This window comes from Podarcis muralis, chromosome 16 (assembly GCF_964188315.1).
Source record: "Podarcis muralis chromosome 16, rPodMur119.hap1.1, whole genome shotgun sequence".
NCBI lineage: Eukaryota > Metazoa > Chordata > Lepidosauria > Squamata > Lacertidae > Podarcis > Podarcis muralis.
This window is the reverse complement of record NC_135670.1, coordinates 899,530-923,105: the sequence shown is the minus strand read 5'-3', so window position 1 is coordinate 923,105 and position 23,576 is coordinate 899,530. Positions and strand designations below refer to the sequence as shown.

Here is a 23,576-nt window from a genome sequence, read left to right as displayed (position 1 = left end):
AAACGCTGCTCAACGGAGACGTTCGAGAACCGAGGTTCCACTGTATTTGTCTTGGGGGGAAAGCACTGGACCTAGCCATAATACAGCCTTTCCCTAATTTCTGCACTGAGTGCAACAATAGTTGTTTAGGGAAGTTTGATTACTGTATTATTGTATTTTAATATTGTGTTGGAAGCCGCCCAGAGTGGCTGGGGAAACCCAGCCAGATGGGCGGGGTATAAATAATAAATTATTATTATTGTTGTTATTAGCTCATTTAAAACAACAGCAGCACTGGGTTAGATGCTCAGGGGCTCTCTTCTCCCGAGTTGCCATCTTACACATCTCAGGGCTTAATCTTATTCACTTTCTTATTGCCTTTCTATCTCACCTGTTCTCTTGAGGAGCTCAAGGTGGCATAGATGGTTCTTGCCCTCCTCATTTAAACCCCACATCAACCCTGTGAGGTAGGTTAGGCTGAGAGGCAGTGGCTGGACCCCAAGATCATGACCTCCAGGGAGCTTCATGATGGCCAAGTGGGGGCTTTGAACTCAGGCATTCTATTTGGGGGGATGACTTTGCGAAGTTATGTGAGTCCTAGGGGCTGGCTCTGCCCACCAACCTCCAGCCATCCCACCACATTAGCCTCCTTCCCCACTTCATGCAACTACAGTGATACCTCGGGTTAAGAACTTAATTCATTCCGGAGGTCCGTTCTTAACCTGAAACTGTTCTTAACCTGAAGCACCACTTTATCTAATGGGGCCTCCTGCTGCCGTTGCACAATTTCTGTTCTCATCCTGAAGCAAAGTTCTTAACCTGAAGCACTATTTCTGGGTTAGCAGAGTCTGCAACCTGAAGCATCTGTAACCTGAAGCGTCTGTAACCCAAGGTACCACAGTACTTGGCTCACAGGCAGCAAGGATTCCTGCTGAACCTCTTCTGCCAGCAGGGAGTTCCAGAGTAGGACCTGCCACCCACAAGGCCCTGTGCCAAGCAAAGCCCTGCCTGAGAAACCCCCAGACGTGTCCCATCAGATGATCTCAGTGGTCAAGATGGAGCACAAGGGATCAGCCCAGCTGCTCTGGGTTCAGTGATGAAGGTGCACCAAGTTCAGAAAGACTGGACCTTGGTGAATCAGCTGACCCTCCTCCCCAGTCCCAGAACAGAACTTACCCTTCCAAAGGACCTGGAGAGACCAGCAGCTTGCCTGAGACAAGGGCGGTTATCTGTGCGTCTTGATGTGGATAACATCACCACTTCCTGTTTTCTTTTCTTTTCTTTTTTTCTCTGCAAAGGTTATTTTGCAATGCTTCTTGATTCAGGGAACTGTGCCGTGAGGCAGACGAAACTCTCTCTCTCTCTCTCTCTCTCTCTCTCTCTGTGTGTGTGTGTGTGTGTGTGTGTGTTTGGCATTGTTACCGAGATATTGTCTCACGAGCCTTCCCTCTGCACACCGCAAGGCAAAGACGAAGAGCCTCCGCTGCACATTACCAAATGCAGCAATTTGCTGATAAATGTATCTATGTACAGGCTCAGTGAGAAAACTTTAGACATTCATAAGAAATCACCTGTTGTATCTTCTCAGTTCCAACGGCATTTAGGACCCAGGGAAGTGGGTGAGAGCCCACCATAATCACTGAAGTCATAACTAGTGATATCCTGCTCCAAGAGTGTTAGACAGATAACCATCTCAATCACAATGCTTACCTGCCCCATAATGGGATGGTAAAGGTAAAGGGACCCCTAACCGTTAGGTCCAGTTGTGACCAATTCTGGGGTTGCAGAGCTCATCTCGCTTTATTGGCCGAGGGAGCCGGCGTCCAACTTCCGGGTCATGTGGCCAGCATGACTAAGCCGCTTCTGGTGAACCAGAGCAGCGCACGGAAACGCCATTTACCTTCCTGCCAGAGCGGTACCTATTTATCTACTTGCACTTTGAGGTGCTTTCGAACTGCTAGGTTGGCAGGAGCAGGAATCGAGCAACGGGAGCTCACCCTGTCGTGGGGATTCGAACTGTCAACCATCTGATCAGCAAGCCCTAGGCTCTGTGGTTTAACCCACAGCGCCACCCGCGTCCCATAGTGGGATAAAGCCTAGACAAAACAAAGGGGTGTATTTGACTTGACTCAGGGACCAGGGAAGGGTATTACTCAGAAGGGTGGTGGGAATGGGTGAACCCTCCCCGCCCTCTCACTATATATAAGGGTCTGGTGACTTCTGCTTCAGTGTATCTGTGCATGCACACGAAAGCTCATACCAAGAACAAACTTAGCTGGTCTCTAAGGTGCTACTAAGGGACGCATGGCCGACTCTGGGGAGGTCCCTTTAAGGTGCTACTGGAAGGAATGTTTTTTATTTGGTTTTGACTGGTGTGTTGTGCAACATGCTGCCCTCTGGGTGTTCCCGGACTCCCAACAGCCACTGTCCCCAGCAGCCAGCGTGGCACATGGTCAGGGACGGTGGCTGGTGTGGAGAGTCCCACAACACCCCCAAGCTCAGTAGGGTGATGGAGAGGACTTGGGGGCCACAAACGCCCTGTTCTCTGGCCCCGATCTGCAAACTAAGGCCACTAACTAGGCACCGTTCTCTGTAGCCAAAGGCAGGGATGGCCCCGGGTGGCACAGGCAGGCAACCTGAGACTTAGGGGCCACTCTGTGGCCAAACCTCATTCCATGGCGCTCCAGGCTCCAAACCTTTGGGGAATATGCCCTCCTTCCGATGCTGCTGGACTCCTTCTTCCAGCTGCCAACATGGCAAATGTATTGAGAGTGTTGAAGCAAATGGAGTTTGTTTGTTTTTTTAATCTCTGCTGACTTTTGTGTGGAAATAAAACTCTTTGATCCCAAATATGGTTTTCAAAGCTTTACTTAAAAGGACTTGAGTTTCAAACATTACAAAACCAACAAAAGATACAGGGTGTCAGCTACATAAATTTGTTCATACATTGCTGGTCGTCGTGTAAGGCACAGCTGGTAATTCTACCTCCCTTTTTGTCCTTTATTTTATTTTAATTTCTACATGCATACAAATACATTTAAATGAATTATGAAATTAAAAACACAAAAATATACATTAAAAAAGCTTACAAAACTACAAGGTAGAAAAAGGAATTGGAAAGAACAGATACATAAACAAGAGAGAGAGAGAGAGAAGGAAAAGAAAACGTAGACTTCCTTCTATCTCCATTTTCACAGCTTGCTTCAAGCTGGTTGGCTCCAAGGAGCTAACACTAAGACAAAGAGACGAGGTGTATATGTGCATTCTTCGTCTCTTAAGACTCTAAAAGATACTTCACTGGCATATTTTATTGCTATTGGCATCCTCAGTTGGCATCCATCTGTCTCGAGTAGCACCAAAGCTGTCTCCCTGGGGCAGAAGCCTGGACAATGCGCTTGGAGGTCCAGGGCTTCCCAGAAGAGAAGACCCCAAAGAAAAGCAGAGCACCAGCTTGGCTGCAGGAGTTTGAGGAAGGGGACGTACAAGGCACCCTCCAACTGCCTTAGGGACTCCACTCTGGATTTGTGCAGGGTTTATTCCTGAGCCATTTTGTGCAGGGTTTACTCCTGAGTAATACAGCGGAGATTGAGCACCAGTGTTTTCCTTCCATTAAGATTGGCTCCCTTCACTCTAAACAATTAGAACATTATTAGCAGCTTTTTGCCTAACAAAATATTGCTAGCACGCATTATTTCACAGTTCTTAAGCAGGAAATGTACAGTGGATTCACAAAGGATAACATTCAGTCGATACAACATTAGAGGAAGTAGCCAATCAATATCACAGAGGCAAAGGAGCCTTTCAACTTCCCTCTACAGCATGTGTGGAAACCGCCTTCTCGACTGCTGGAGCCACCCTTGGTCTGGCCCGCTCAGTTCGCCAGAGCCTGTCTTTGCATGCAGGGCAAGACCCAGTGGCGTAGCGTGGGTTGTCAGCACCCGGGGCAAGGCAAGTAATTTGCGCCCCCTAACCCGTGGATTTGCGCCCCCTAACCTGTGGATTTGCGCCCCCTAACCCTAACCCCCAGATGTTGCGCCCAGTGCAGCCAGCCCCCCCTGCACCCCCCACGCTACGCCACTGGCAAGGCCTAAATCACAGAGGGTTTAGCAAGCCGGTTGAAACCGTGTGCAAACACTTTCAAACTCTATCCAGGAGCTCAAGACCAAGCCCTTGGGGTTAACTCACCCCCTACCTTTGCAATGGTAAAACACTAGACCTTACCAAATCCTATGATCAGTGTTTAAAATACAGCCCTTTTTCACAGTAACCTGAATACAATTACAATTTTTCACCAGTTTATGTAGCGTTAAACAATTCCATCCCTGTAAGATTGGTCAGGAGTGCTGGTAGGATCAACCAACGTTTTGCAGCTGCCAAGGTGTTCCAGAAAAGGTTGTCCTGGTTTTTAAGGCTAAATTGTTTTTCTAGGCTACTGGACGCATAGCAGAGGTAAGCAAGGAGTTATTCACTTCCAATGGTATAATCTAAAAAGTAATACAAAGTGCATGGAAGCAAGTTCCTTTCAGTTACTGAAATGTTTTAAGACTTCTTCATATCCATTTTAACCTCTCAGGGTAGATTACAAGATGTTACGTCGTCCAGAGGACTCAATTACCCATATACCTAATTTTTTAATGGGCGTTTCCTTGGAGATGCCACATTTGTTGTATACAGCACAGTGGTACCTTGGTTTGCGAACTTAATCCGTTTCAGAAGTCCATTCTTAAACCAAAGCGTTCTTAAACCAAGGGGTGCTTTCCCATAGCAACGGGGGACTCAATTTACACTCAACAGGAAGCAGAACATGTTCTGCTTCCAAGGCAAAGTTCACAAACCAAAACACCTTTTTCCGGGTTTCGAGCGTTCTTAATGCAAGCCGTTCATAAACTAAGCTGTTCTTAAACCAAGGTACCAGTGTATAGCCATTCTGATTAATTTTACATCCAGAAACCTGTTCTAAATGCCCCCAAGATTTTCAGTGGTGGTACTAATATTCCTGGCTCTTCCAATATTAGATCTACATCACCTGCATAGAGGCTAATTTGTAAATGACTTGGACCAGATTTTAAAGCAGTGCAAATTATTATTTTTCCCCAGAAGAGACATTTTAAAACAATTCAAAGCTGTGCAGCCCATAAACAGGAATAAAAGACATTGAAAACTACACACTATTTGAACTTCAAAGCTTTTTCTTTAAAAGGCCTGTCAGAAATTTGTCCTATTTTAAATCCAAAGATCTCACTGAAATTGCTGCACGGGCAGGCACTTCAAGTCTAGAGTTATACCACCAAGATAAAAAAATAGAGCTCAGTATAAAATGTGCAAATACTATAATATAATGCTTTAATAAATAATGCTGTATATTAACTTTGTATATTACTTTAATAAATATGGGATATTTTTTCAGCTAGAACTTGCCAGAACTCATTTCTGACACGTCTCAGGTGGGTGCCATTGCCATTCTAAGAGAACGAGAGAGGTGTTCCGGCACCTTTTCCTAGAAACACAGCTCTGCCAATCATGATTACAAAGGTTGAGTTTTCCTTAAATTCATTGCACCATAAGCGTCAAAATTATATCCTACCCCACCCACTGGAAGTCCTACAGGAAGACCAAGAATGCTATAGTGATAAAAGCGCTATAGTTAAAAATAAAAACACATTCAAATGTCAGAGAAGAAAATGGCATTTGATCGCAGCTTATTGCACAGGACATCAGGCAGGAGGTCCATTGCGTCCCACAGTGTACTCTGCGTGACAGCTGCTGAAATGCTTCTAGGAGAACCGCAAGCAGATCAGGAAGCCTTCCATATGACTGGATGGTCCCCCAAGCCACAATCAGTGCTTGGACATAGTCTAGGGCTTCCCCAGCAAATCAATGTGAAAATGTGATGAACCAAATGTGAGCTTATAAAAAGGAGAAAGGAAGCAATCCCAAAAATGAACTGATATGATTCACACAGTCCCAATTAACAGAACCTCCAAGAAGAGTATTTTGAAATCTTTTGAGCAGACAGGAGCCCTGTGGGTTGTCTGCGAATTTGTGCTTGAAGGCAGGAGATGGCACCGTCCATCACATTAAATATTCACATTGAACTTCCTTGTATTGCATTGTACTGCATTGCAATTTAAATTATATCCAGTGCAAATTGTAATGCAACAAAGTGCAATATAAGAAATAAGGGAAGTAGTAAAAATCGAATTAAAAACAGTCCGTGGCATGGTACTCTGCAAAAATCAGAAAGAGGTCTGCCAAGACCCCTCAGGAGTTTTCACGTGGTCTGTGGGGTGGAGTCACTGGTTTCGTCTGGCTCCGAAGGTGGACATGCTAAATAGCCATTTTGAGAGGCACTTGGCGAAGTTACCACTTCCTGCAATTCAGTTGTGTTGGATGTGGAATTCTTGCGGCAGAAAACCTGCAGGCAAAGGAAGAAACAGGGCTGTTGATTAAGTTAATGGTGAGGATCCTTAGGTGAGACTTAAGAGGATCTAGTTTGCTGGGCCTGGCACCAGCTCCTAAAACAGAATTGAGCCCACCTAAACCCAGACACAACTGGCGTCCTGGGCATGGTGCTACAAAGGAGCTCCATCAACCAGACAGGAGGAATCTCAGCACACAATACAACACACACACACACACCCAGTGGGTGGCAGGTGCGGCAGCACTTTTCCTCCCCCCACTGATAGAGGGACATGCTCCTGACTTCCAGACTTCCTGAAAATAACCCAGGAATATTCACTAATGGGTTTAAATGTGGAAACCTCGAAACTTGTGGGTTGTTTATCAGCCAAAAGCCTCCCATTTTGGCAGGCAGAACAAAGAACATGCCTCCTTCACACACACCCTTCTTTTTAAAAGCAGTTTTGTAAAGAGGATTCCAATCTTCGTGGAGTTCCAACCTTATTCGGAAATACTTGAGAGAAAGCACTAGAGGAAGCATTACAGTTGGCACCCAACTGTGCCTTTGGCCTTGCGGATGTAAAAACTGTGGCACGTAAAATGAAACACATCATTTGGAGGAACTGCCCAGATTCTGCCGCTCAGGATAAACAAAGAGGAAGGGAAAACAATAAGTGGCAACCCAAACTCAGATGAGAGGGGCAGAAGAATAACACACACACATTCCTACCGTTTGAAATCTGGATGTTAATGCTTCCCACTTCCAATAGATGAGGAGTCCGAGAGCAACGAGAGCAACGGGAGCAACAACGAGCCCAAAAATACTCCCCAAAATAATCCAAAAATTATTCTGATTTGCACCTGCAATAATAAGCAAAAATTGTCCCTTGAGGGCGACAGCAACAACAACGGAGGGCATCAGAAAAGATAGTGAACTGATTTCAGCTTTTCTCCAGGCAGAATGAGAGCTGGGCTGTCACAAAACCTTAATTTGCTTTTCTAGCTGAGCAAATGCAGTATATACCACACAGCTGCCTGGACTGCCGAACACTCCATCCCAATTTTGCAGTTTTGGAATACAGGAAGCCAAAGTCCAGTTTTCAGGGAACCAACTTAACGGCTCATTACTCAAACTGAATACAGTCATATCTCGGGTTAAAACCCCCTGCTTGGCAGGGGGTTGGACTCGATGGCCCTTGTGGTCTCTTCCAACTCAAGGATTCTATGAAATATGCTTCAGGTTGAGTGTTTTCAAGTTACGCTCCGCGGCGACCTGGAAGTAACGGAGCACATTACTTTCGGGTTTTGCCGCTCGCGCATGCGCACTCAAAATGACGTCACGCACATGCGCAGAAGCGGCAAAACGCGACACGCGCAGTCACATATTACGGTCTACTCGCATCCAGAGGTAGCACTGCACAGTGCTTTAAGGGATAAGCATCATTTCATTTCAACTTATTTAATACACTTGCAGAGGAGGTGACATGATAGAATTGCAGAACTGGAAGGGAGCCCCAGGGCTCATCTAGTCCAGCCCCCAGCAATGCAGGAATCCCAGCTCAAGAATCCATCCAAATTGCCATCAAATCGCCAAGGTGGGTCTCATATCACCCGTCCCTCCGCTCTTCTCCAGGCGAAACATCCCCAACTCCCTCAACCTTCCTCATAAGGCTTGGTTTTCAGACCCTTGGTCATCTTGGTTACCCTCCTTAAATGAATGAAAAACTTATGCTGTTTTTGCACCAGGGCTTTCCAGAACTTATTCTTCTTCTTATTATTATTTTATTGTTAATATTTTTTTATTATTTATGTATACATACATACATAACCCCGCCCATCTGGCTGGGTTTCCCCAGACACTCTGGGTGGCTTCCAACAAAATATTAAAATACATTAAAAGCTTCCCTGAACAGGGCTGCCTTCAGATGTCTTCTAAAAGTCTGGTAGTTCTTTATCCCTTTGACATCTGATGGGAGGGCGTTCCACAGGGAGGGTGACACCACCAATTAGCTAATTGGGCCCCACTAGCTAAAGTGGTGCTTCAGGTTAAGAACAGTTTCAGGTTAAGAACAGACCTCTGGAACGAATTAAGTACTTAACCCGAGGTACCACTGTAAATAAACAAAAGTTTACGTTCCAATTTAACTCTGACTGGATTCAGTATTGTCCCAGGTAGGGCCTGGGTGGGGGCAGCGAGAAATAAAGTGGTGGCACAGGAATCAGTAGACAGTGAAACGTCCGGGGACCCTGTGTGTTCACCACACACCCGCCAACACGTGCCCCCATGGTGCTTGCTTCGTCCCTCCCTGTGAGAAAGAGAAGAAGAATGCTGGTTTTGACTTCTAAAGACCTACGTGGCTTAGATCCAGGTTACCCAAAATATTGTATCTCCCTTTACGGAGCTGGCCGGGTGCCAAGTCCCTCAGATGAGCACCTCCTCTCGGTCCCAACACCATCAGTGTGCTGGTCCGGTGGGGCAACCAAGAGGCGAGGTCCGAGTCCAGGCCAAGGTCGAAGGTGCAATTTGGAGGCAGTCTGTAAAAGCTGGAGCTGGGTGCAGGGCAGAGAGTCAGGTGAGGGCAGGAACGCAGGGCTGGGTTCAGGCAGGAACGAGCAACCTACAAAGTTGCTCCCGCAAGCTGGGACTGGGGCTGAGTGGTTTTTATCTGCCCCGAGGCATAGGGCGGCCCCAATCCTCAGGTGACTCACCTAAGGCGAGCACTCCTCCTGAGGGAACTTAGTTCCCTTCGCCTCTCTGCCCTGAGCCTCTGCAGCTCAAGAGAGGCTGGAGGGTGACCGGACCCAGAGGCAACCTCAGCTTCCCCTGACGGGGCTGGGAGTGGAGCACCTGCAGGCAATGGGTCTTCCATCACCTCAGGAGCCAGAGCAGGCTCAGCTGGTGCCTGCACCTGAGGATCCGGCACAGGTGAGGACCCTTCAGGCTCATCCCCCGGCTCAGCTGGTTCTGGAGGTGGGGAATCCTTCAGGTTCAGCCTCCGAGTCCGAATCCCAGGCCATCACAATCAGAGCTGGTGGTGACCTGGGAAGAGGTTTGACTGGCTCCCTCTCTGGTCTCCTTAGTCTGCCGGCAGACTAAGACCTTCCCGTTCAAACAGGCCTTTGGAAACTAAAACGCAGGCACTGCTTGACTGCTGGGCTGATATCAGGGGAAACTGCAGTTTTAATTGCTCGGGTCTTTTTTGTCAAAAAAATGTTATTTATCCTTTTCAGATTTATACACTCCACTGATTTTACAATCATTTTGATCCTCTCACAATGACCGCTCCCCACATTAAACGGGGGGGCGCCCTTTGTGGGGTCACACGCAGCCCCTGGACCCAGTGAGGCTCCATTAGCACAGGCTTGGCTTCGCCTTCCCCAGGTGAGATACCTGGAGGTCTCTGCCTACCTCAGCCAGTTGCCCAATCCAGCCTAGGGAGGCGTTGCCAAGGTGACCAGGCCAGGTAGGGAGAGGGAATACCTGCCCACACAATAGAGGGAGGAGTCTGGGAATCTTCAGTGGGCTCCAGAGCTAATTAATTAATCCAGACAGTTAACTGATGTCTCTTTTTAACTTTTCTTATACGGTTTTATGGTTTTGTTGCTGTAAATCGCTTTGATATCTTTTTTGCGGCCAGCAGTATACAAATATTTTGACAAATAAAACAAACTTGGAGAAAGGCAGGATACAAATCCATTAAATAAAGGAAGGCTAATGGGGAAATGGGCCAGGGGTTCCTTACCTTCAGCTGGGCAGAGGCTGAGGAGGTTGATGGAAATGTTCTTCTGATCAGCCGGATTGCTCACCAGGCAGGTGATGTTGGCATCTGAGGCGTTGCGATGCCAGAACAGATGGAGATCTTCCCCACTGTCACAGAGTTGGTGCCAGTTTGGGCTCTCGCCTAGGGCTCTGAGGGGATTCCCTCTTTTCCAGGAGACACGGAAGTCTCCCTTTCCTGATGCCTGGCACCGCAGGGATACATTGCAGCCATCAGGCGCGTTGGAGATCAGTTTATGGGTGACCTGCGGCTCCCGCACTGGCTCTGTTAGAAATGAATTTTTAAAAATATTTTATTCTTTGTATGCCTGACTGCGTTACCCCAGCCACTCTGGGAGGCTTCCAACAGAATATAAAAACACAGTAAAACACCAAACATTAAAATCTTCCCAATACAAGGCAGCTTTCAGATGTCTCCTAAAAGTTGTGTAGTTCTTTATCCCTTTGACATCTGATGGGAGGGCGTTCCACAGGGAAGGTGCCACCACCAAGAAGGCCCTCTGCCTGGTTCCCTGTAACCTCGCAGGGAGGGAACTACCAGAAGGCCCTCGGCACTGGACCTCATTGTCTGGGCAGGTGAAAGGCAGGTGAAAGTGAACTGGATTGAATTTCTCCCACATCCTTACAGTGTGGGATGGTGAAACAAGTACATACCATAGACAGTGAGGCTGAATGTGTGTGATTCTGTCACTCCTGTGGAAAACGTCACATAAGCCGTGTAGTTCCCACTGTCCTTCACCACCAAATTGCTTATCTTCAGCGTGGTGCCATCAACCATTTCCAGACGCTGCCCCAAACTGTCACTCTTATTCCAACGCTCCCATGTGCCATTGCTGAATCGCCCAAGGTCGTTTGCCTCGCCTTGTCGAGGGTGGAATATCCATTTAACGATGGACACAGTATTGTTCGAGGTTATATGTACAGAAAGCAAGGCAGATTCTTCCAGGATCCTGTTCAGCTGAATCGTAGGAGTCTTTGGTACCCGATTGCTTACAAAGCCTAGGTGTTTTTTGGGGAGGGAAAATTAAGTAAGAAATTAATTACATGTACCGAGGAATTACATGTACTGAGATCACAAAGGACCAGAAAAGGCTTTTTATGTATGTAACAACAGCCGCACGGACTTTACTAGCCCAGAGATGGAAGGAAGAAACAATGTATACAGGGAAGAATGGCAAACCAAGTTGATGGACTATGCTGAAATGGCAAAATTAACTGGGAAGCTCAGAAACCAAAAGAACAAGAACTTTAAAAAAAGAATGGGGGAAAATTATAATATATCTACGAGACCATTGTAGCCAGACGAAAACATTAGCAGGATTTTAACCACACTTGTAAAGTAACAAAAATTATGGATAATTTAGAGGGACAAAATATTTAGATAATGAATGGATATGCAGATATAAATTAATTAAGTTGATGGTGAGGATCCTTGGATGAGACTTCAGAGGATCTAGTGTGCTGGGCCTGGCACCAGCTCCTAAAACAGAATTGAGCCCACCTAAACCCAGGCACAACTGGCGTCCTGGACATGGTGCTACAAAGGAGCTCCATCAACCAGACAGGAGGAATCTCAGCACACAATACAACACACACACACACACACCCAGTGGGTGGCAGGTGCGGCAGCAATTTTCCTCCCCCCACTGGTAGAGGGACATGCTCCTCGGCTGGAAATCCTTAAACCTCAGACTTCTGGAAGATAACCCAGGAATATTCACTAATGGGTTTAAATGTGGAAACCTCGAAACTTGTGGGTTGTTTATCTCTCAGGTGGGTGCCATTGCCATTCTAAGAGAACGAGAGAAGTGTTTTGGCACCTTTTCCTAGAAATACAGCACTGCCTATCACCATTATAAAGACTGAATTTTCCTTAAATTCATTAGACTTACTGTATAATGCACAAATTGCATCATAAGCGTCACTCTTAAACATAACTATCAAAATTATATCCTACCCTACCCACTGGATCACCGAAGAATGGATGCTTTGGAATTCTGGTGCTGGAGGAGACTCTTGAGAGTCCCATGGACTGCAAGAAGATCAAACGCATCCATTCTGAAGGAAATCAGCCCTGAGTGCTCACTGGAAGGACAGATCCTGAAGCTGAGGCTCCAAGACTTTGGCCACCTCAGGAGAAGAGAAGACTCCCTGGAAAAGACCCTGATGTTGGGAAAGATGGAGGGCACAAGGAGAAGGGGACGGCAGAGGACGAGATGGTGGGACAGTGTTCTCAAAGCTACAAACATGAGTCTGACCAAACTGCGGGAGGCAGTGGAAGACAGGAGGGCCTGGCGTGCTCTGGTCCAGGGGGTCACGAAGAGTCGGACACGACTAAACGACTAAACAACAACAACAACATGACTTCCCTTGATGTGGTATATTTAGCTTTGTTTTGTGTACAGACTGGCAGAACTTCTGCAGGCTTTGATAGGGGTGGGCCCTATCAACCCTCCTTGGCAATGCCATCAGACCTGAGCGACAGACCTTCTATGGCAATTGGACAACTTACCAAAGAGAAGGTTGATGACTATTCCAAAGCGAAGTAAAAACTTGAATCTTCTGCCACCCATGCTTTGCCCATCAGAAGGCGATTGCACACGATTTTGGTCTCTGCAGATCAGAACTTGGGAGTCTGGCTCAGAGATTCACATCTTCAGTCCCTCTAGCAGCAAGCACCTGTCCGAAAAGAGAAGACATCCTAAATGTAGGGGGTGTAAGGGTGTAAATCTCTCTCCATTCTGGGTTCCCCCAGGAAAGCCCCGGCCTAGACACCACTTTCCCCGTTCACCAAGTCTGCCTGGAATTCAGTCTGGAGAATACAGGTATTTCTTCTAATGCTAACTGTATGGAGGATGGCTAATGGCGCTCCGTAACATGCACTCTGCACATGCTCAAAGGGACTGCACCTGTCCCATGGCTTAACCCCAGCACAGGGAACTTGTCCTGGCCCCAGCAAAGGCTACATTCGTTCTGGTTCATGCTGTTGTTCTCCCACATACATTCCCCACAATGCATCTCAAGGAACTACTATATAATGAATAACTTCTTATAAGCAAGTTAGGCATCATTTAGAGTCCCTTTTTGGGCCGGCCAGAAGGAGAATCACGAAACAGGGATTGAAATCTGGGTCCCTCGTTGTTGGAGTTCCGTTGGGATCACACCAGCACAAGTATACATAGTCATTCTCACGGACTTATTTCGGGAATACCTGGACTGTTTGGCTTCAAAATCGTGAGCTGTGTCTGTCATTGTTATTGAAATTTTTGCATTGTAGATATTGTTTAAGATTCCATGTATTAGAAGGAGTTGAAATGTCCTACATTATTGTGAACGAATTTTCGCAAGCCATCTATAGAGTTGTCTAGTTCGTGATCACACCCAAGGAATACGGAGAGGTGATAAAGTATAAAGCAGACATCCTGGGGGAACTTCCATTCCTCCTCACCACTAAAGAGCATGAAATCCACTCTTGACTCCGAGCATAGTTCAGTTGAGATTCCTGCGTTGTAGGGGGTTGACCCACAGGACTCCTTCCAACTTTGCAGTTCTATGATTCAATGGAGGGGGGGGGGGGAGTCCGGATAAGCAAGGGTGTCAATGACTTTGACCAGCTTTCCTCATTTTGAAGTTGAAAAGTGGGGCAGGGCCAGCTCCCTGATGAGGCAGAGTGAAGAAATCTGTCTGGGTGGCCAGCTGCCCCAGGTCAGGGCTGCCAGCCCAGTGCGCCCCCTGCTCACCAGCACTCCGGACGCTGCTCCTGGACTCCTCTTCTTGCCCCTGGCCTGCCCCCCGGCTTCCTTGGGGTGGTCCGGGGGCGAGGAGAGAAACCCACCCACGCCTTGAAATTACAAAAGGTACCTGGCAGAGTTGTCCGTTACCTCCATTATTGTTCATCACGGTCTTGGAGGACCTGTGTCTGCGCATGCATGGATTGCGATTCAGCGCTTCTGCGCATGCGCAAAACGCAATTTAGCACTTCTGTGCATGTGCAAAGCGCAATTTAGCGCTTCTGTGCATGCGCGCCCGCCGTAATCTGGAAGTGACCCATTCCGGTACTTCCAGGTTTTAGGAGTCCGCCACCCGAAAAAACGCCCCCTCCCCTTTTTATGAAGATTCCCTGCTCTGGGATCCCACAGCTAATTCTCCCCTGGTCTCCTCGCTGGCCCAAATGGGACTAATTTAGCCAGCTAGCCCTGGTGATCATCTAATGTTTATTGGATGGATTTCCACCCAAAATTGATTTTTGAATTCTGAATTTATTGTTATTCACGTTTTATACTGTATTTTATGCTGGTTTTTTTGTTGCATCAATTAAGTGTTTTAAGTTTGTTGTTAGCCGCCCTGAGCCGGGTTTTCTGAACCGGGAAGGGCGGGGTATAAATAAAAACTATTTATAAATAAAAAACTATTTATTATTTATAAAATGCATATTAGAGATTAAGTTGGAAAACCATTAGTCGAGGATGAGGGAAGTTCCCGGCTAATATAGCCAAATGTTGCTTTATTTTATTTGTAAAATTGACGTTATGATGGAAATATTTGTAAAAACCAATAAAAAATATTATGAGAGGGGGGGGAACCCACCCACCCCTGCTGGCCTCCATAAGCAGCTGTTGGGAGTGCTTGGTGGTGCCTGCGATGGGGGGGGGGGGGAAGCTTGGAGGTGGTGGCGGCAATGTAAAAGCTGCCACACAGCACCACAAAAGGAAGCTAGCCTTATACCAGAAGCTCCGCTCTTGTCAAAGGCTGGTCTTTTCCCATTTCAATGAGCTGAGCTACCTGATGATGAAACTGTGAGGGGGGAGAGGGGGGGAGACCAGCTGGGAAGAGGAGAAGAAACGTCACACACTGATGTTGGGTGGAAAAATATAAAAAAATGAAAAATTGTCCAGTAGCACTTTAGAGACCAACTAAGTTTGTTCTTGGTATAAGTTTTTATGTGCATGCACACTTCTTGAGAGACATCACTGTTTCACTGACGTTGGGTGGCGTGATATATATATATATATTTTTAATAATATTTATTAGGCATTTCCAATTATAACAATATCAAAAACAAAACATCCCAATTTAGAATCTTATTTTCCATATCATCTTTCCAGGACTTCCCCTCCCCTCCCCCTCTTGCATTCCAATTCTTACAAATAGATTCAGCAATTTTTTATCCCAGATTTTAAACTTAGTGTCATTATCCCAATTTAAAAATATTAGCCCACCTCCTAAAATCGACTTAGTCCCTTCCACGCGTTCTCCCCTTTAATATACATAATAGATTAAAATATAATAAAATAAAATGTAGTTTTACACCCTTTGGATTCCAAATTTCCCTCCCCCTTTCCCCGGTTGCGTCCCCAATATTTCTCGAATCTGATGTCTTCCTGCAGCTCCCACATTTTTTTTTAAAACCATAGTCCTTTACCAGTCATTTTTAATTTTGTATATCCAATCTTGGAAGGAGTCTATCTCGAAAGGGCCCATTTTTCCCATCCAGACTTTTTTATACTTGGGAGTGAAAACTCCAGTTTTACTTCTTTATACTTTTTCTGGATGTTCCAAATGTTCCCGCTTCCAGCTTTATCCAATTGTCGATTGTTCTTGTTGTTCTTGTTGATCTGTCTCCTCTTTTTCCCGTCCTTTTCTTTTCCTATTTTCCTGCACAGATGTTCCAATTCAAAAAGTCTCTGAATTCCTCTGCAAAGGCTCTGTTATTCAGGAACCAAACATCGGTAGATAAATCCATTGTCTGCTTTACATATGTAAGCCTCTGTAGCCAAAATAGTGTTCCATTTCTGCAGTTTCCCAGGAGATAAAGAGTTCTGTTCAATTCAGTGCTGACAACTTGTAATATCCCTCAGCTCCTCTAGGTGACTTGCAATAACTCAGCTCCCTTCCAGATCACAACCAGCAATCATAGTAACTTAGTATTCCTTGTTTTAAACATTCTAAATCCAAATTATAACAAATGTAACCGGTAAAGTCCTTGCAACAAAGTTCTTTTTTGTTCTTCTGCTTTGACAGCTCTTTGACAGCTGTCAAAACCTCTCCTTGTCTTCTCCAGGCGCTCTAGCTAAAACGCTCCCAGGTTCCGTGGGGGGGTTGCTTTATAATTCACTTCCACTATTCTCCTCCAGCTCAGTCTTATAATTTTCCATCGCGAAATTTAATAACTTTTTCAAAATAGGGTTGCACTCGATCTTAGATGTTAAGTCCTTTGCTTTAACTCCTCTACAACAGGGGGGGGCTGACTTCCTTTTTACGCCCTCCCCGCTCGTTCCAAATTTTTTATATAAATTTTGTCCTTTTTAATCCAAGTTCCAATTACTCACGGGTTATACTTTAAGTCCGAATTTCCAATGGAAGAAGTCAGCGCTCTCCGTCGAATGGCATGCGGCTTCGCTCGGCAGGGGAAGCGGAGTACTCAAAGCACCACCCCCCCCTGTCACCCGTTCCGTAGCCTTTAAAAAGGCTCCTTCGCGGGTCGAGGGGGGGCTTAAAAGGTGCCAGCCAAGTCACCATGCCCATGGGTTTCAGCGCCCATGGTTTTTGAGGGTCCCCGCGTCGCCGGCGCGGGAGGACCCAACCCCTGCCAAGCAGGCTCCCTCCGGAGCTCGGAGGGAGTCCGCCATTCGGCGCTGGCGCCAACCCGGAGGTCCGGGTGGCGTGATATAAATGGTCCTGCAAACAGCCAAGAATGGACTGGAGCCGTTGCAATGAGAGGTAAACACAATACCACTCTGCTGCCACTCTGCCCTCAGGCACCCTGCCTTCCAAGTTTCCTGCAACTCTCATTCAGAGGAACTGCTGGCTGCAGCCCCAGACTGAAGAGGCAGAGAGAATATAGCTCTCTTGCCTAGTTGCCATCCACAGCCCTCTCCTCCTCCATGAATTTGCCTAAACCCCTTTTAGTAATAATAATAATAATAATAATAATGTTTTATTTATACCCCACCCTCCCCGGCCAAGACCGGTCTCAGGGCGGCAAACACCGAATATTAATACAGTAAAAAACATTCCAAACAAAACACCAAACAAACAGTTGATTAAGTTTGAGAGCCATCACAGCCACATGCAAGAGGGAGCTCTGTTAGTTTAACTCTGCGCTGCGTCAAGAAGGATCGGGTTTTTTAAAAATATCTGTCCTTTTTTTTTTTCCACGTTCAACTTCACTGGCTGTGTTGTTACACACACACACACACACACACACACACACACACCCCAGTTCTAGTGTCAGGAGAGAGGGAAGAAAACTTCTCTGCCCATATAACTTCACCAACTCCCCAAGGCGGCTAAGTCGGGAGAGCGAGACTCAAGGCAAAACGACAGGGAGTTCCATGAGCCTTTTCTCCAAACTGGAAAAAAAAAAATCCTTCCAGTAGCACCTTAGACACCAACTGAGTTTGTTTTTGGTGTGAGCTTTTGTGTGCATGCACACTTCTTCTGAGAGAGAGAGAGAGAGAGAGAGAGAGAGAGAGTGTGTATCTGAAGAAGTGTGCATCTTAGCTGTCAACTTTTCCCTTTTCTTGCGAGGAATCCTATTAGGAGTAAGGGAACTTCCCTTGAGAAAAGCGAAACGTTGACAGCTTCGCTGGTCTCTACGGTGCTACAGGAATCTATCTATTATCTATCTATCTATCTATCTATCTATCTATCTATCTATCTATCTATTTTTCCACCCAACATCGGCGTGTGACATTCCCTGCAAACTTTCTTCGCGGCCGAGGCGCTACGATCTTACCTTTGCGGATCGGAGATCCCCGCTCTCGCCTCTGCACGGCGAAGAAGGGATTGAGAGGAGAAAAAAGCGCAAGTGCATGAATGGAAAACCCGGCGTGGTGTGCCGGAGCGAAAATTTGCTTTTCCAAGGCACATGACTCATGTGCAGAGAAAAGGGACGGGCAAGAAAGGGAAGGCGGCGGCCAATGAGCCGCGCGCTTCTGCGGCTCCTGATCCGGCAACCAAATGGGAGGCATGTTTTTGAGACTGGAGGGGCGGCGAGATGGAGGAGGAGGGATGGGGTCCGCCCCTTCTCCTCCTCCTGAAGCGTCCAGAGAAGGAGGAGGCAGGATTGCCGGAGGTCACGGCTCAGAGAAGGAAGGAATGGAAAAGTACCGGCTGCTCTCCAGTCCTTAGGGGGATCCGTGAGCCCCCCAGGTGAAAGGATCCCCCGCGCTCGGAGGGCAAGACCAAGGCGAAACTTGCAGCCAAGCGGCGAAGAAGCCGCACCTTTATTTGCAAGCAAAACTGCTCTAGAGAAACCTGCCTGCGTGGCAAGTTGCCCCAGGTCAGGGCTGCCAGCCCAGTGCGCCCCCTGCGCCCCAGCAGCTGCTCCTGGACTCCTCTACTTCTCCCTTGGCCTGCCCCCTTGCTTCCTTGGGGTGGTCCAGGGGCGAGGAGAGAGAGGGGGGGGGGAGACCAGCTGGGAAGAGGAGAAGAAACGTCGCACACGGATGTTGGGTGGAAATGTATTAAAAAATAAAAAAAATTGTCCCGTATCACCTTAGAGAGCAAGGAAGTTTGTTCTTGGTGTGAGCTTTTGTGTGCATGCACAGATACAGTACACTGGAACAGAAGGAGGGGGCCAGAGGAGAAAGGATGCCAGACCCCGCACACACACACACACACCCGCATCAAGTCGGGAGCGGTGCAGAGATCTGCTTTTCTCCAGGACCAGGAGTCATGCCGGCTGGATTTGGCCCCAACGCGAGCATGTTTCGGAGACAGCCTCTCCGAGGCAAGGCTGCCCATGGGCGGAGCTCCCCCTGCAAGCACCGGGGGGGGGGGGAGTTATCTTCAGGGGGGGATATTTCTCGCGCGCCTGCGTCACCGAGTCAGAAAGGGGATCGCCCCGCAATGTGCAAAACGACCCCCCATCCCTCCGGAAAAAGAGACCCGGGGCAACTCGCCCCAAAAGTTCTGCCTGGGAGGAGACTCCCCACCCGCAGTCCTTTTCCGGATCCTGCGCCCCTGAATTCTTTGGGGCTTCCCCCCCCCCCCATTCATTGTTTTGTTGGGGGTTTTAACAGCTGCAAAGATTTCCCCCTTTGGGAACATGGCAACCCTAATCTAGTCCGAGCGCCTTGTCAAGGACTGGGGGGGTGACGAGATGATGGAGGAGGGGGGATGGCGGGGGGCGCCCCTTCTTCCAGAGAAGAGGAAGGGCTCAGAGAAGGAAGGAACGGGAAAGAACCCCAAATGCTCACCGGCTGCTCTCCAGTCCTTAGGGGGATTCCGGGACCCCCGCTAGGTCGGAGGGCTTCAAGGAAACAGGCAAAAGCAAGGCGAAGAAGCCGGACCTGTCCTTGCAAGCAGAACTGCCCTCGCAGGGTCCGCCCTCCTTGCAAAGAGCCGAGCCAGACCCCTCCTCACTTTTATGAGTGCCCCATTTCCAGTGCCCCCTCCCACCAGCACCGCATCATTTCTGCAGCGTCAGAAGGGAGGATCAGCTCAGAGAAGGAAGGAAAGAATGGATCTTGATTTGCCTCCGCCCTGGGCCAGATCCCCCCAAGCCCACGAAGCAGAGCTGCCCACTTTCCCCCTTTTCTTGCGAGGAATCCTACTCGGAATAAGGGGGTTTCCCTTTTGGCAGCTGTGCCGCCGAGGAAGCATTTGCACAGAGTTTGGCCCAACACACTGCAATGCTCCTCGCTTCAAGCCCGGAGAAGGCGGCTCCTCCTTGATGCCTTCCTGTCTTTTAAGGCTTTCTTGGATGCTGCCCGGAGGGGCCGGGGAAGCCCAGCCAGGTGGGCGAGGAAGGCGGACCAGAGACGTGCCACGAGAGCGTCCACCCCAAAGCCACAGCTTCCGGTTCAGACCGGAAGCTTGTCTAGGGCAAAATCCCTCTCTGCGCACAATAGAGGCGGTTTGTTCTCGCTCCTCCTTCTCCCCCCTCTATGCCCGCTTCGCCTAGAAGGGAAGGAAGGGAGCCGAAGGGACCGACGGGGCAAAGTGCGCATGCTCCGCCTTCGCGTGCAGGGCCGGTTACGACTGCGCAGGCGCGGGGCTCTCCGGCGGGTTGAGGAGGGTTGCCAACTGATCCGCCCAGCCTCGGCTCCTCTGCGCTCTCCCAGAAGCCGCCTTGTTTTGCTTTGCAGCCCATTGATTGAGAATTTGCCCGTGTGGTTTCCTGAAACGTTTCCCTACAAGGCAGCTCAGTTGCAACAGGAAGAGGCACGGCCATTAGAAAGAAAAACCCCAAAATAATAAACATATAGAATTTTCATAAGCGAAATCGATAGCCAGGCATCATCAGCCACCCGGCAGACCCTCGTGGAGGCTCCAAGAATGCTGAGTTCCGGCTGCCATAAAACCCCCTTTCAATAGAGGAGAGCGGCTTCTGCCAGCCCCTGTATTTACACATTCATGGAGCGTAAAAGCATAGCTGTCAACTTTCAGATTTGAAAATAAGGGATCAGCAGCCTCTCCTGTCCCGGGTACGGGATATCTAACAATGCGGGATAGCAGCGGGAAACAGCGCTGGAATAAGGGAATTTCCCGCAAAAAGGGGGAAGGTTGACAGCTATGCGTAAAAGCCCCTGGATCCAGCCAGTGCCCCGCCTAGTCAATTCCCAAGAAACGAGGAATCGAGATAGACTGCCTCTGCACCTGGAGGTTCCATGAGGACGGCAAAAGAGCCTGGCTGCTGGATCAGGCCAAAGGGCGAGCCCAGCCTTCAGAAGCACGTCTGCCTCCTGACAGTGGAGGCAAAGCAGAGGCCCTGGTACTGGCGGCCATTGCTGCCTCCTGCGGTAGAGAGATCCACAAGTCAGCTATGCCGGGCGTGAACAATGACTTCCTTGGATTTTTCCTGCAGGGATTTGTTTTTAATGTTGCTTTTAATGTGCCATTTTTATTGTGATTATCTGTGTTTTTAACAGAACATGCATTGATAGATGATGATGATGATAATTTATTATTTCTACCCTGCCCATCTGGCTGGGTTTCGCCAGCCACTCTGGGCGGCTTTCAACAGAACATTAAGAACAGAATAAAACTTCAAACATCGAAAACTTCCCTAAAGAGGGCGGCCTTCAGATGTCTTCTAAAAATTGGATAGTAGTTTATTTTCTTGACATCTGATGGGAGATAGAGACATATATACAGTGGACACTCGGGTTGCGAACGTGATCTGTGCAGGAGGCACATTTGCAACCTGCAGTGCCACGTCTGCGCACGCACGGGTCACAATTTGGCACTTCTGCGCATGCACAAAGAGCAATTTAGCACTTCTGCACATGTGCTGAAACCCGGAAGTAAGCCGTTCCGGTACTTCCGGGTATGGTACAGTGCGCAACCTGAAGCATCTGTAACCCGAAGTATGACTGTACATACATATAGATACATAGTTTTAATTCTGTTAATGCTTGTTTTGTTTTTATTTTCTGCCCCATACGTTGTTCTTATGTTTTTCTGCCTCATACAGCTGTTCTTATGTTATCTGTAAGCTGCCCTGAGTCAGGGGAAAAGCAGGGTATATATTTGTTAGTATTATTTTTTTTTTTATTTCTTACCTTTGCACACTCCCTTCCACCTCTTCCTCCAGCCACACCTGGTTTCCTCTCCTGCTGCTGCTGCTGCCCATCCTCCTCCTCTCCCTCTCCTGGGAAGCGGCCGCTGCCCCTTGCTGAAGCCACCAGAGGGTCCCTCTACCTGGGGGGCAGCTCCACAGGGGCCTCCCTGACTCCCGTTTCCCCCGCAGATGGTGAAACGGCTGAGTGAGCTCACGGGGTGCCGCCAGGTGGTTGACGTGGGCGCTGGCCAGGTAAGTAGGGAGGGAGGAGGCCTCTGGGGTTCCTCTTCCTTTTCGAAGTCTCACAAAGGCTGCTTTATTTGCAGTGTCTTTTCCCCCCTTTCCCCCAGGGCCACCTCTCGCGCTTCCTGTCCTTCGGCCTGGGCCTCTCCGTCACCGCCATCGAGGGAGACCCCCGGCTGGTGCAGGCGCTGAGGAAAGAGGGGGCCAAGCGAGGAGGGCAGGTGAGAAGGCGGAACATCAGGGGTGGGGATGGGATGTGGTGTGTTGCAGAGGGTCCTGGCTTCCTGAGGAGGGGGCGGGGGCCAGTCCCTCTGGTCCAAGCCATGGCAGGCAGCTTCCCCAGGAACTTGGTGGTTTCCCACATGGCAGGGGGTTGACTAGATGACTCTTGGGGGTCCCTTCCAGCTTCTGTGAGCCACACGCCCTCCACTTAATGCCCCCTCTGTTTCCTTCAACCTCCATGGCTCCCCCGGCCAGAATCCCAGGAGCTGAGTCTTCTATGCCTCTCCCTTGAACGCAAACTCAGCTGCGTTTCCTGCATTGAAGGGGGTTGGACTAGATGGCCCTTAGGGTCTCTTTCAACACTGCAGTTCTATCATTCTATGGCATGGGTAGGCAAACTAAGGCCCGGAGCCCGGATCCGGCCCAATCGCCTTCTAAATCCAGCCCGCAGACGGTCCGGGAATCAGTGTGTTTTTACATGAGTAGAATGTGTCCTGTTATTTAAAATGCATCTCTGGGTTATTTGTGGGGCATAGGAATTCATTCTTTCTTCTCCCCCCCCCCAAAAAAAATATAGTCCGCCCCCCCCCACAAGGTCTGAGGGACAGTGGACCGGCCCCCTGCTGAAAAAGTTTGCTGACCCTTATTCTATGGAGTGGTTTGTGGGGCTGTACATGAATGTATATTTAAGCGAGGGTTGTCAATGACTTTGACCAGCTTTCCTTATTTTGAAGTTGAAGAGTGTGGCAGGGCCAGCTCCCTGATTAGGCAGAGTGAAGAAACTGCCACCCCGGTGCACCCACTGCTCACCAGATATTCATGGACAGGAGGGGGTGGGGGGAGGCACTCCTCTACTTGCCCCTGGGCTGCCCTCTTGCACCTTCTCACCCTCTTGGGGGTGTTCCGGGGGCAAGTAGAGAAACACACCCACCCAACCCTGCGCCCCCCCCAGAAAAAAGCACTGGTTTAAACAATACCAGTTTCATGTTTGCAAATACAACATTAAATATCTGGGCACATTAACACCATGAGACTTATCTAAATTAGTGTCATTAAACAACAACAAAATATACCATGAGGTATCAATAGACATAGACAGGTGAGAGCAGTGCTTTTTTTCTGGGGTATGCACACCCCTAAACATTTTGTGAATCTATTTTTGGCCTCATTGAGGAGCAATATTTCAATATGAGTAGGAGAATGAGAGTACCCCTAAACATTTTTAAAGAAAGATGGAGGGCACAAGGAGAAGGGGACGACAGAGGACAAGATGGTGGGACAGTACAGTGGTACCTCTGGTTACGTACTTAATTCGTTCTAGAGGTCGGTTCTTAACCTGAAACTGTTCTTAAACAGAAGCACAGTGGTACCTCGCAAGACGAAATTAATTCGTTCTGCGAGTTTTTTCGTCTTGCGAAGCACGGATTCCCCTAGGAATGCATTGAA

At 48.3% G+C, this 23,576-nt stretch overlaps 1 protein-coding gene across 5 annotated transcripts in view; it reads right to left on the bottom strand.

The window, feature by feature from the left end:
* Window positions 1–23,576, bottom strand: part of LOC114587179 (T-lymphocyte surface antigen Ly-9-like) — a 52,562-nt gene that overhangs the window by 27,216 nt on the left and 1,770 nt on the right. For 2 of the 5 annotated variants that reach the window (XM_077920599.1, XM_077920595.1), the window contains exons 2-4: window positions 12,669–12,835; window positions 10,811–11,155; window positions 10,122–10,421 (exon numbers count right to left, since the gene is read on the bottom strand). In XM_077920599.1, coding sequence (XP_077776725.1) covers window positions 10,122–10,421; window positions 10,811–11,155; window positions 12,669–12,729 — 706 coding nt within the window. In that variant the 5' untranslated portion in view covers window positions 12,730–12,835. The other 3 variants (XM_077920596.1, XM_077920598.1, XM_077920597.1) reach the window with 3 other exon arrangements.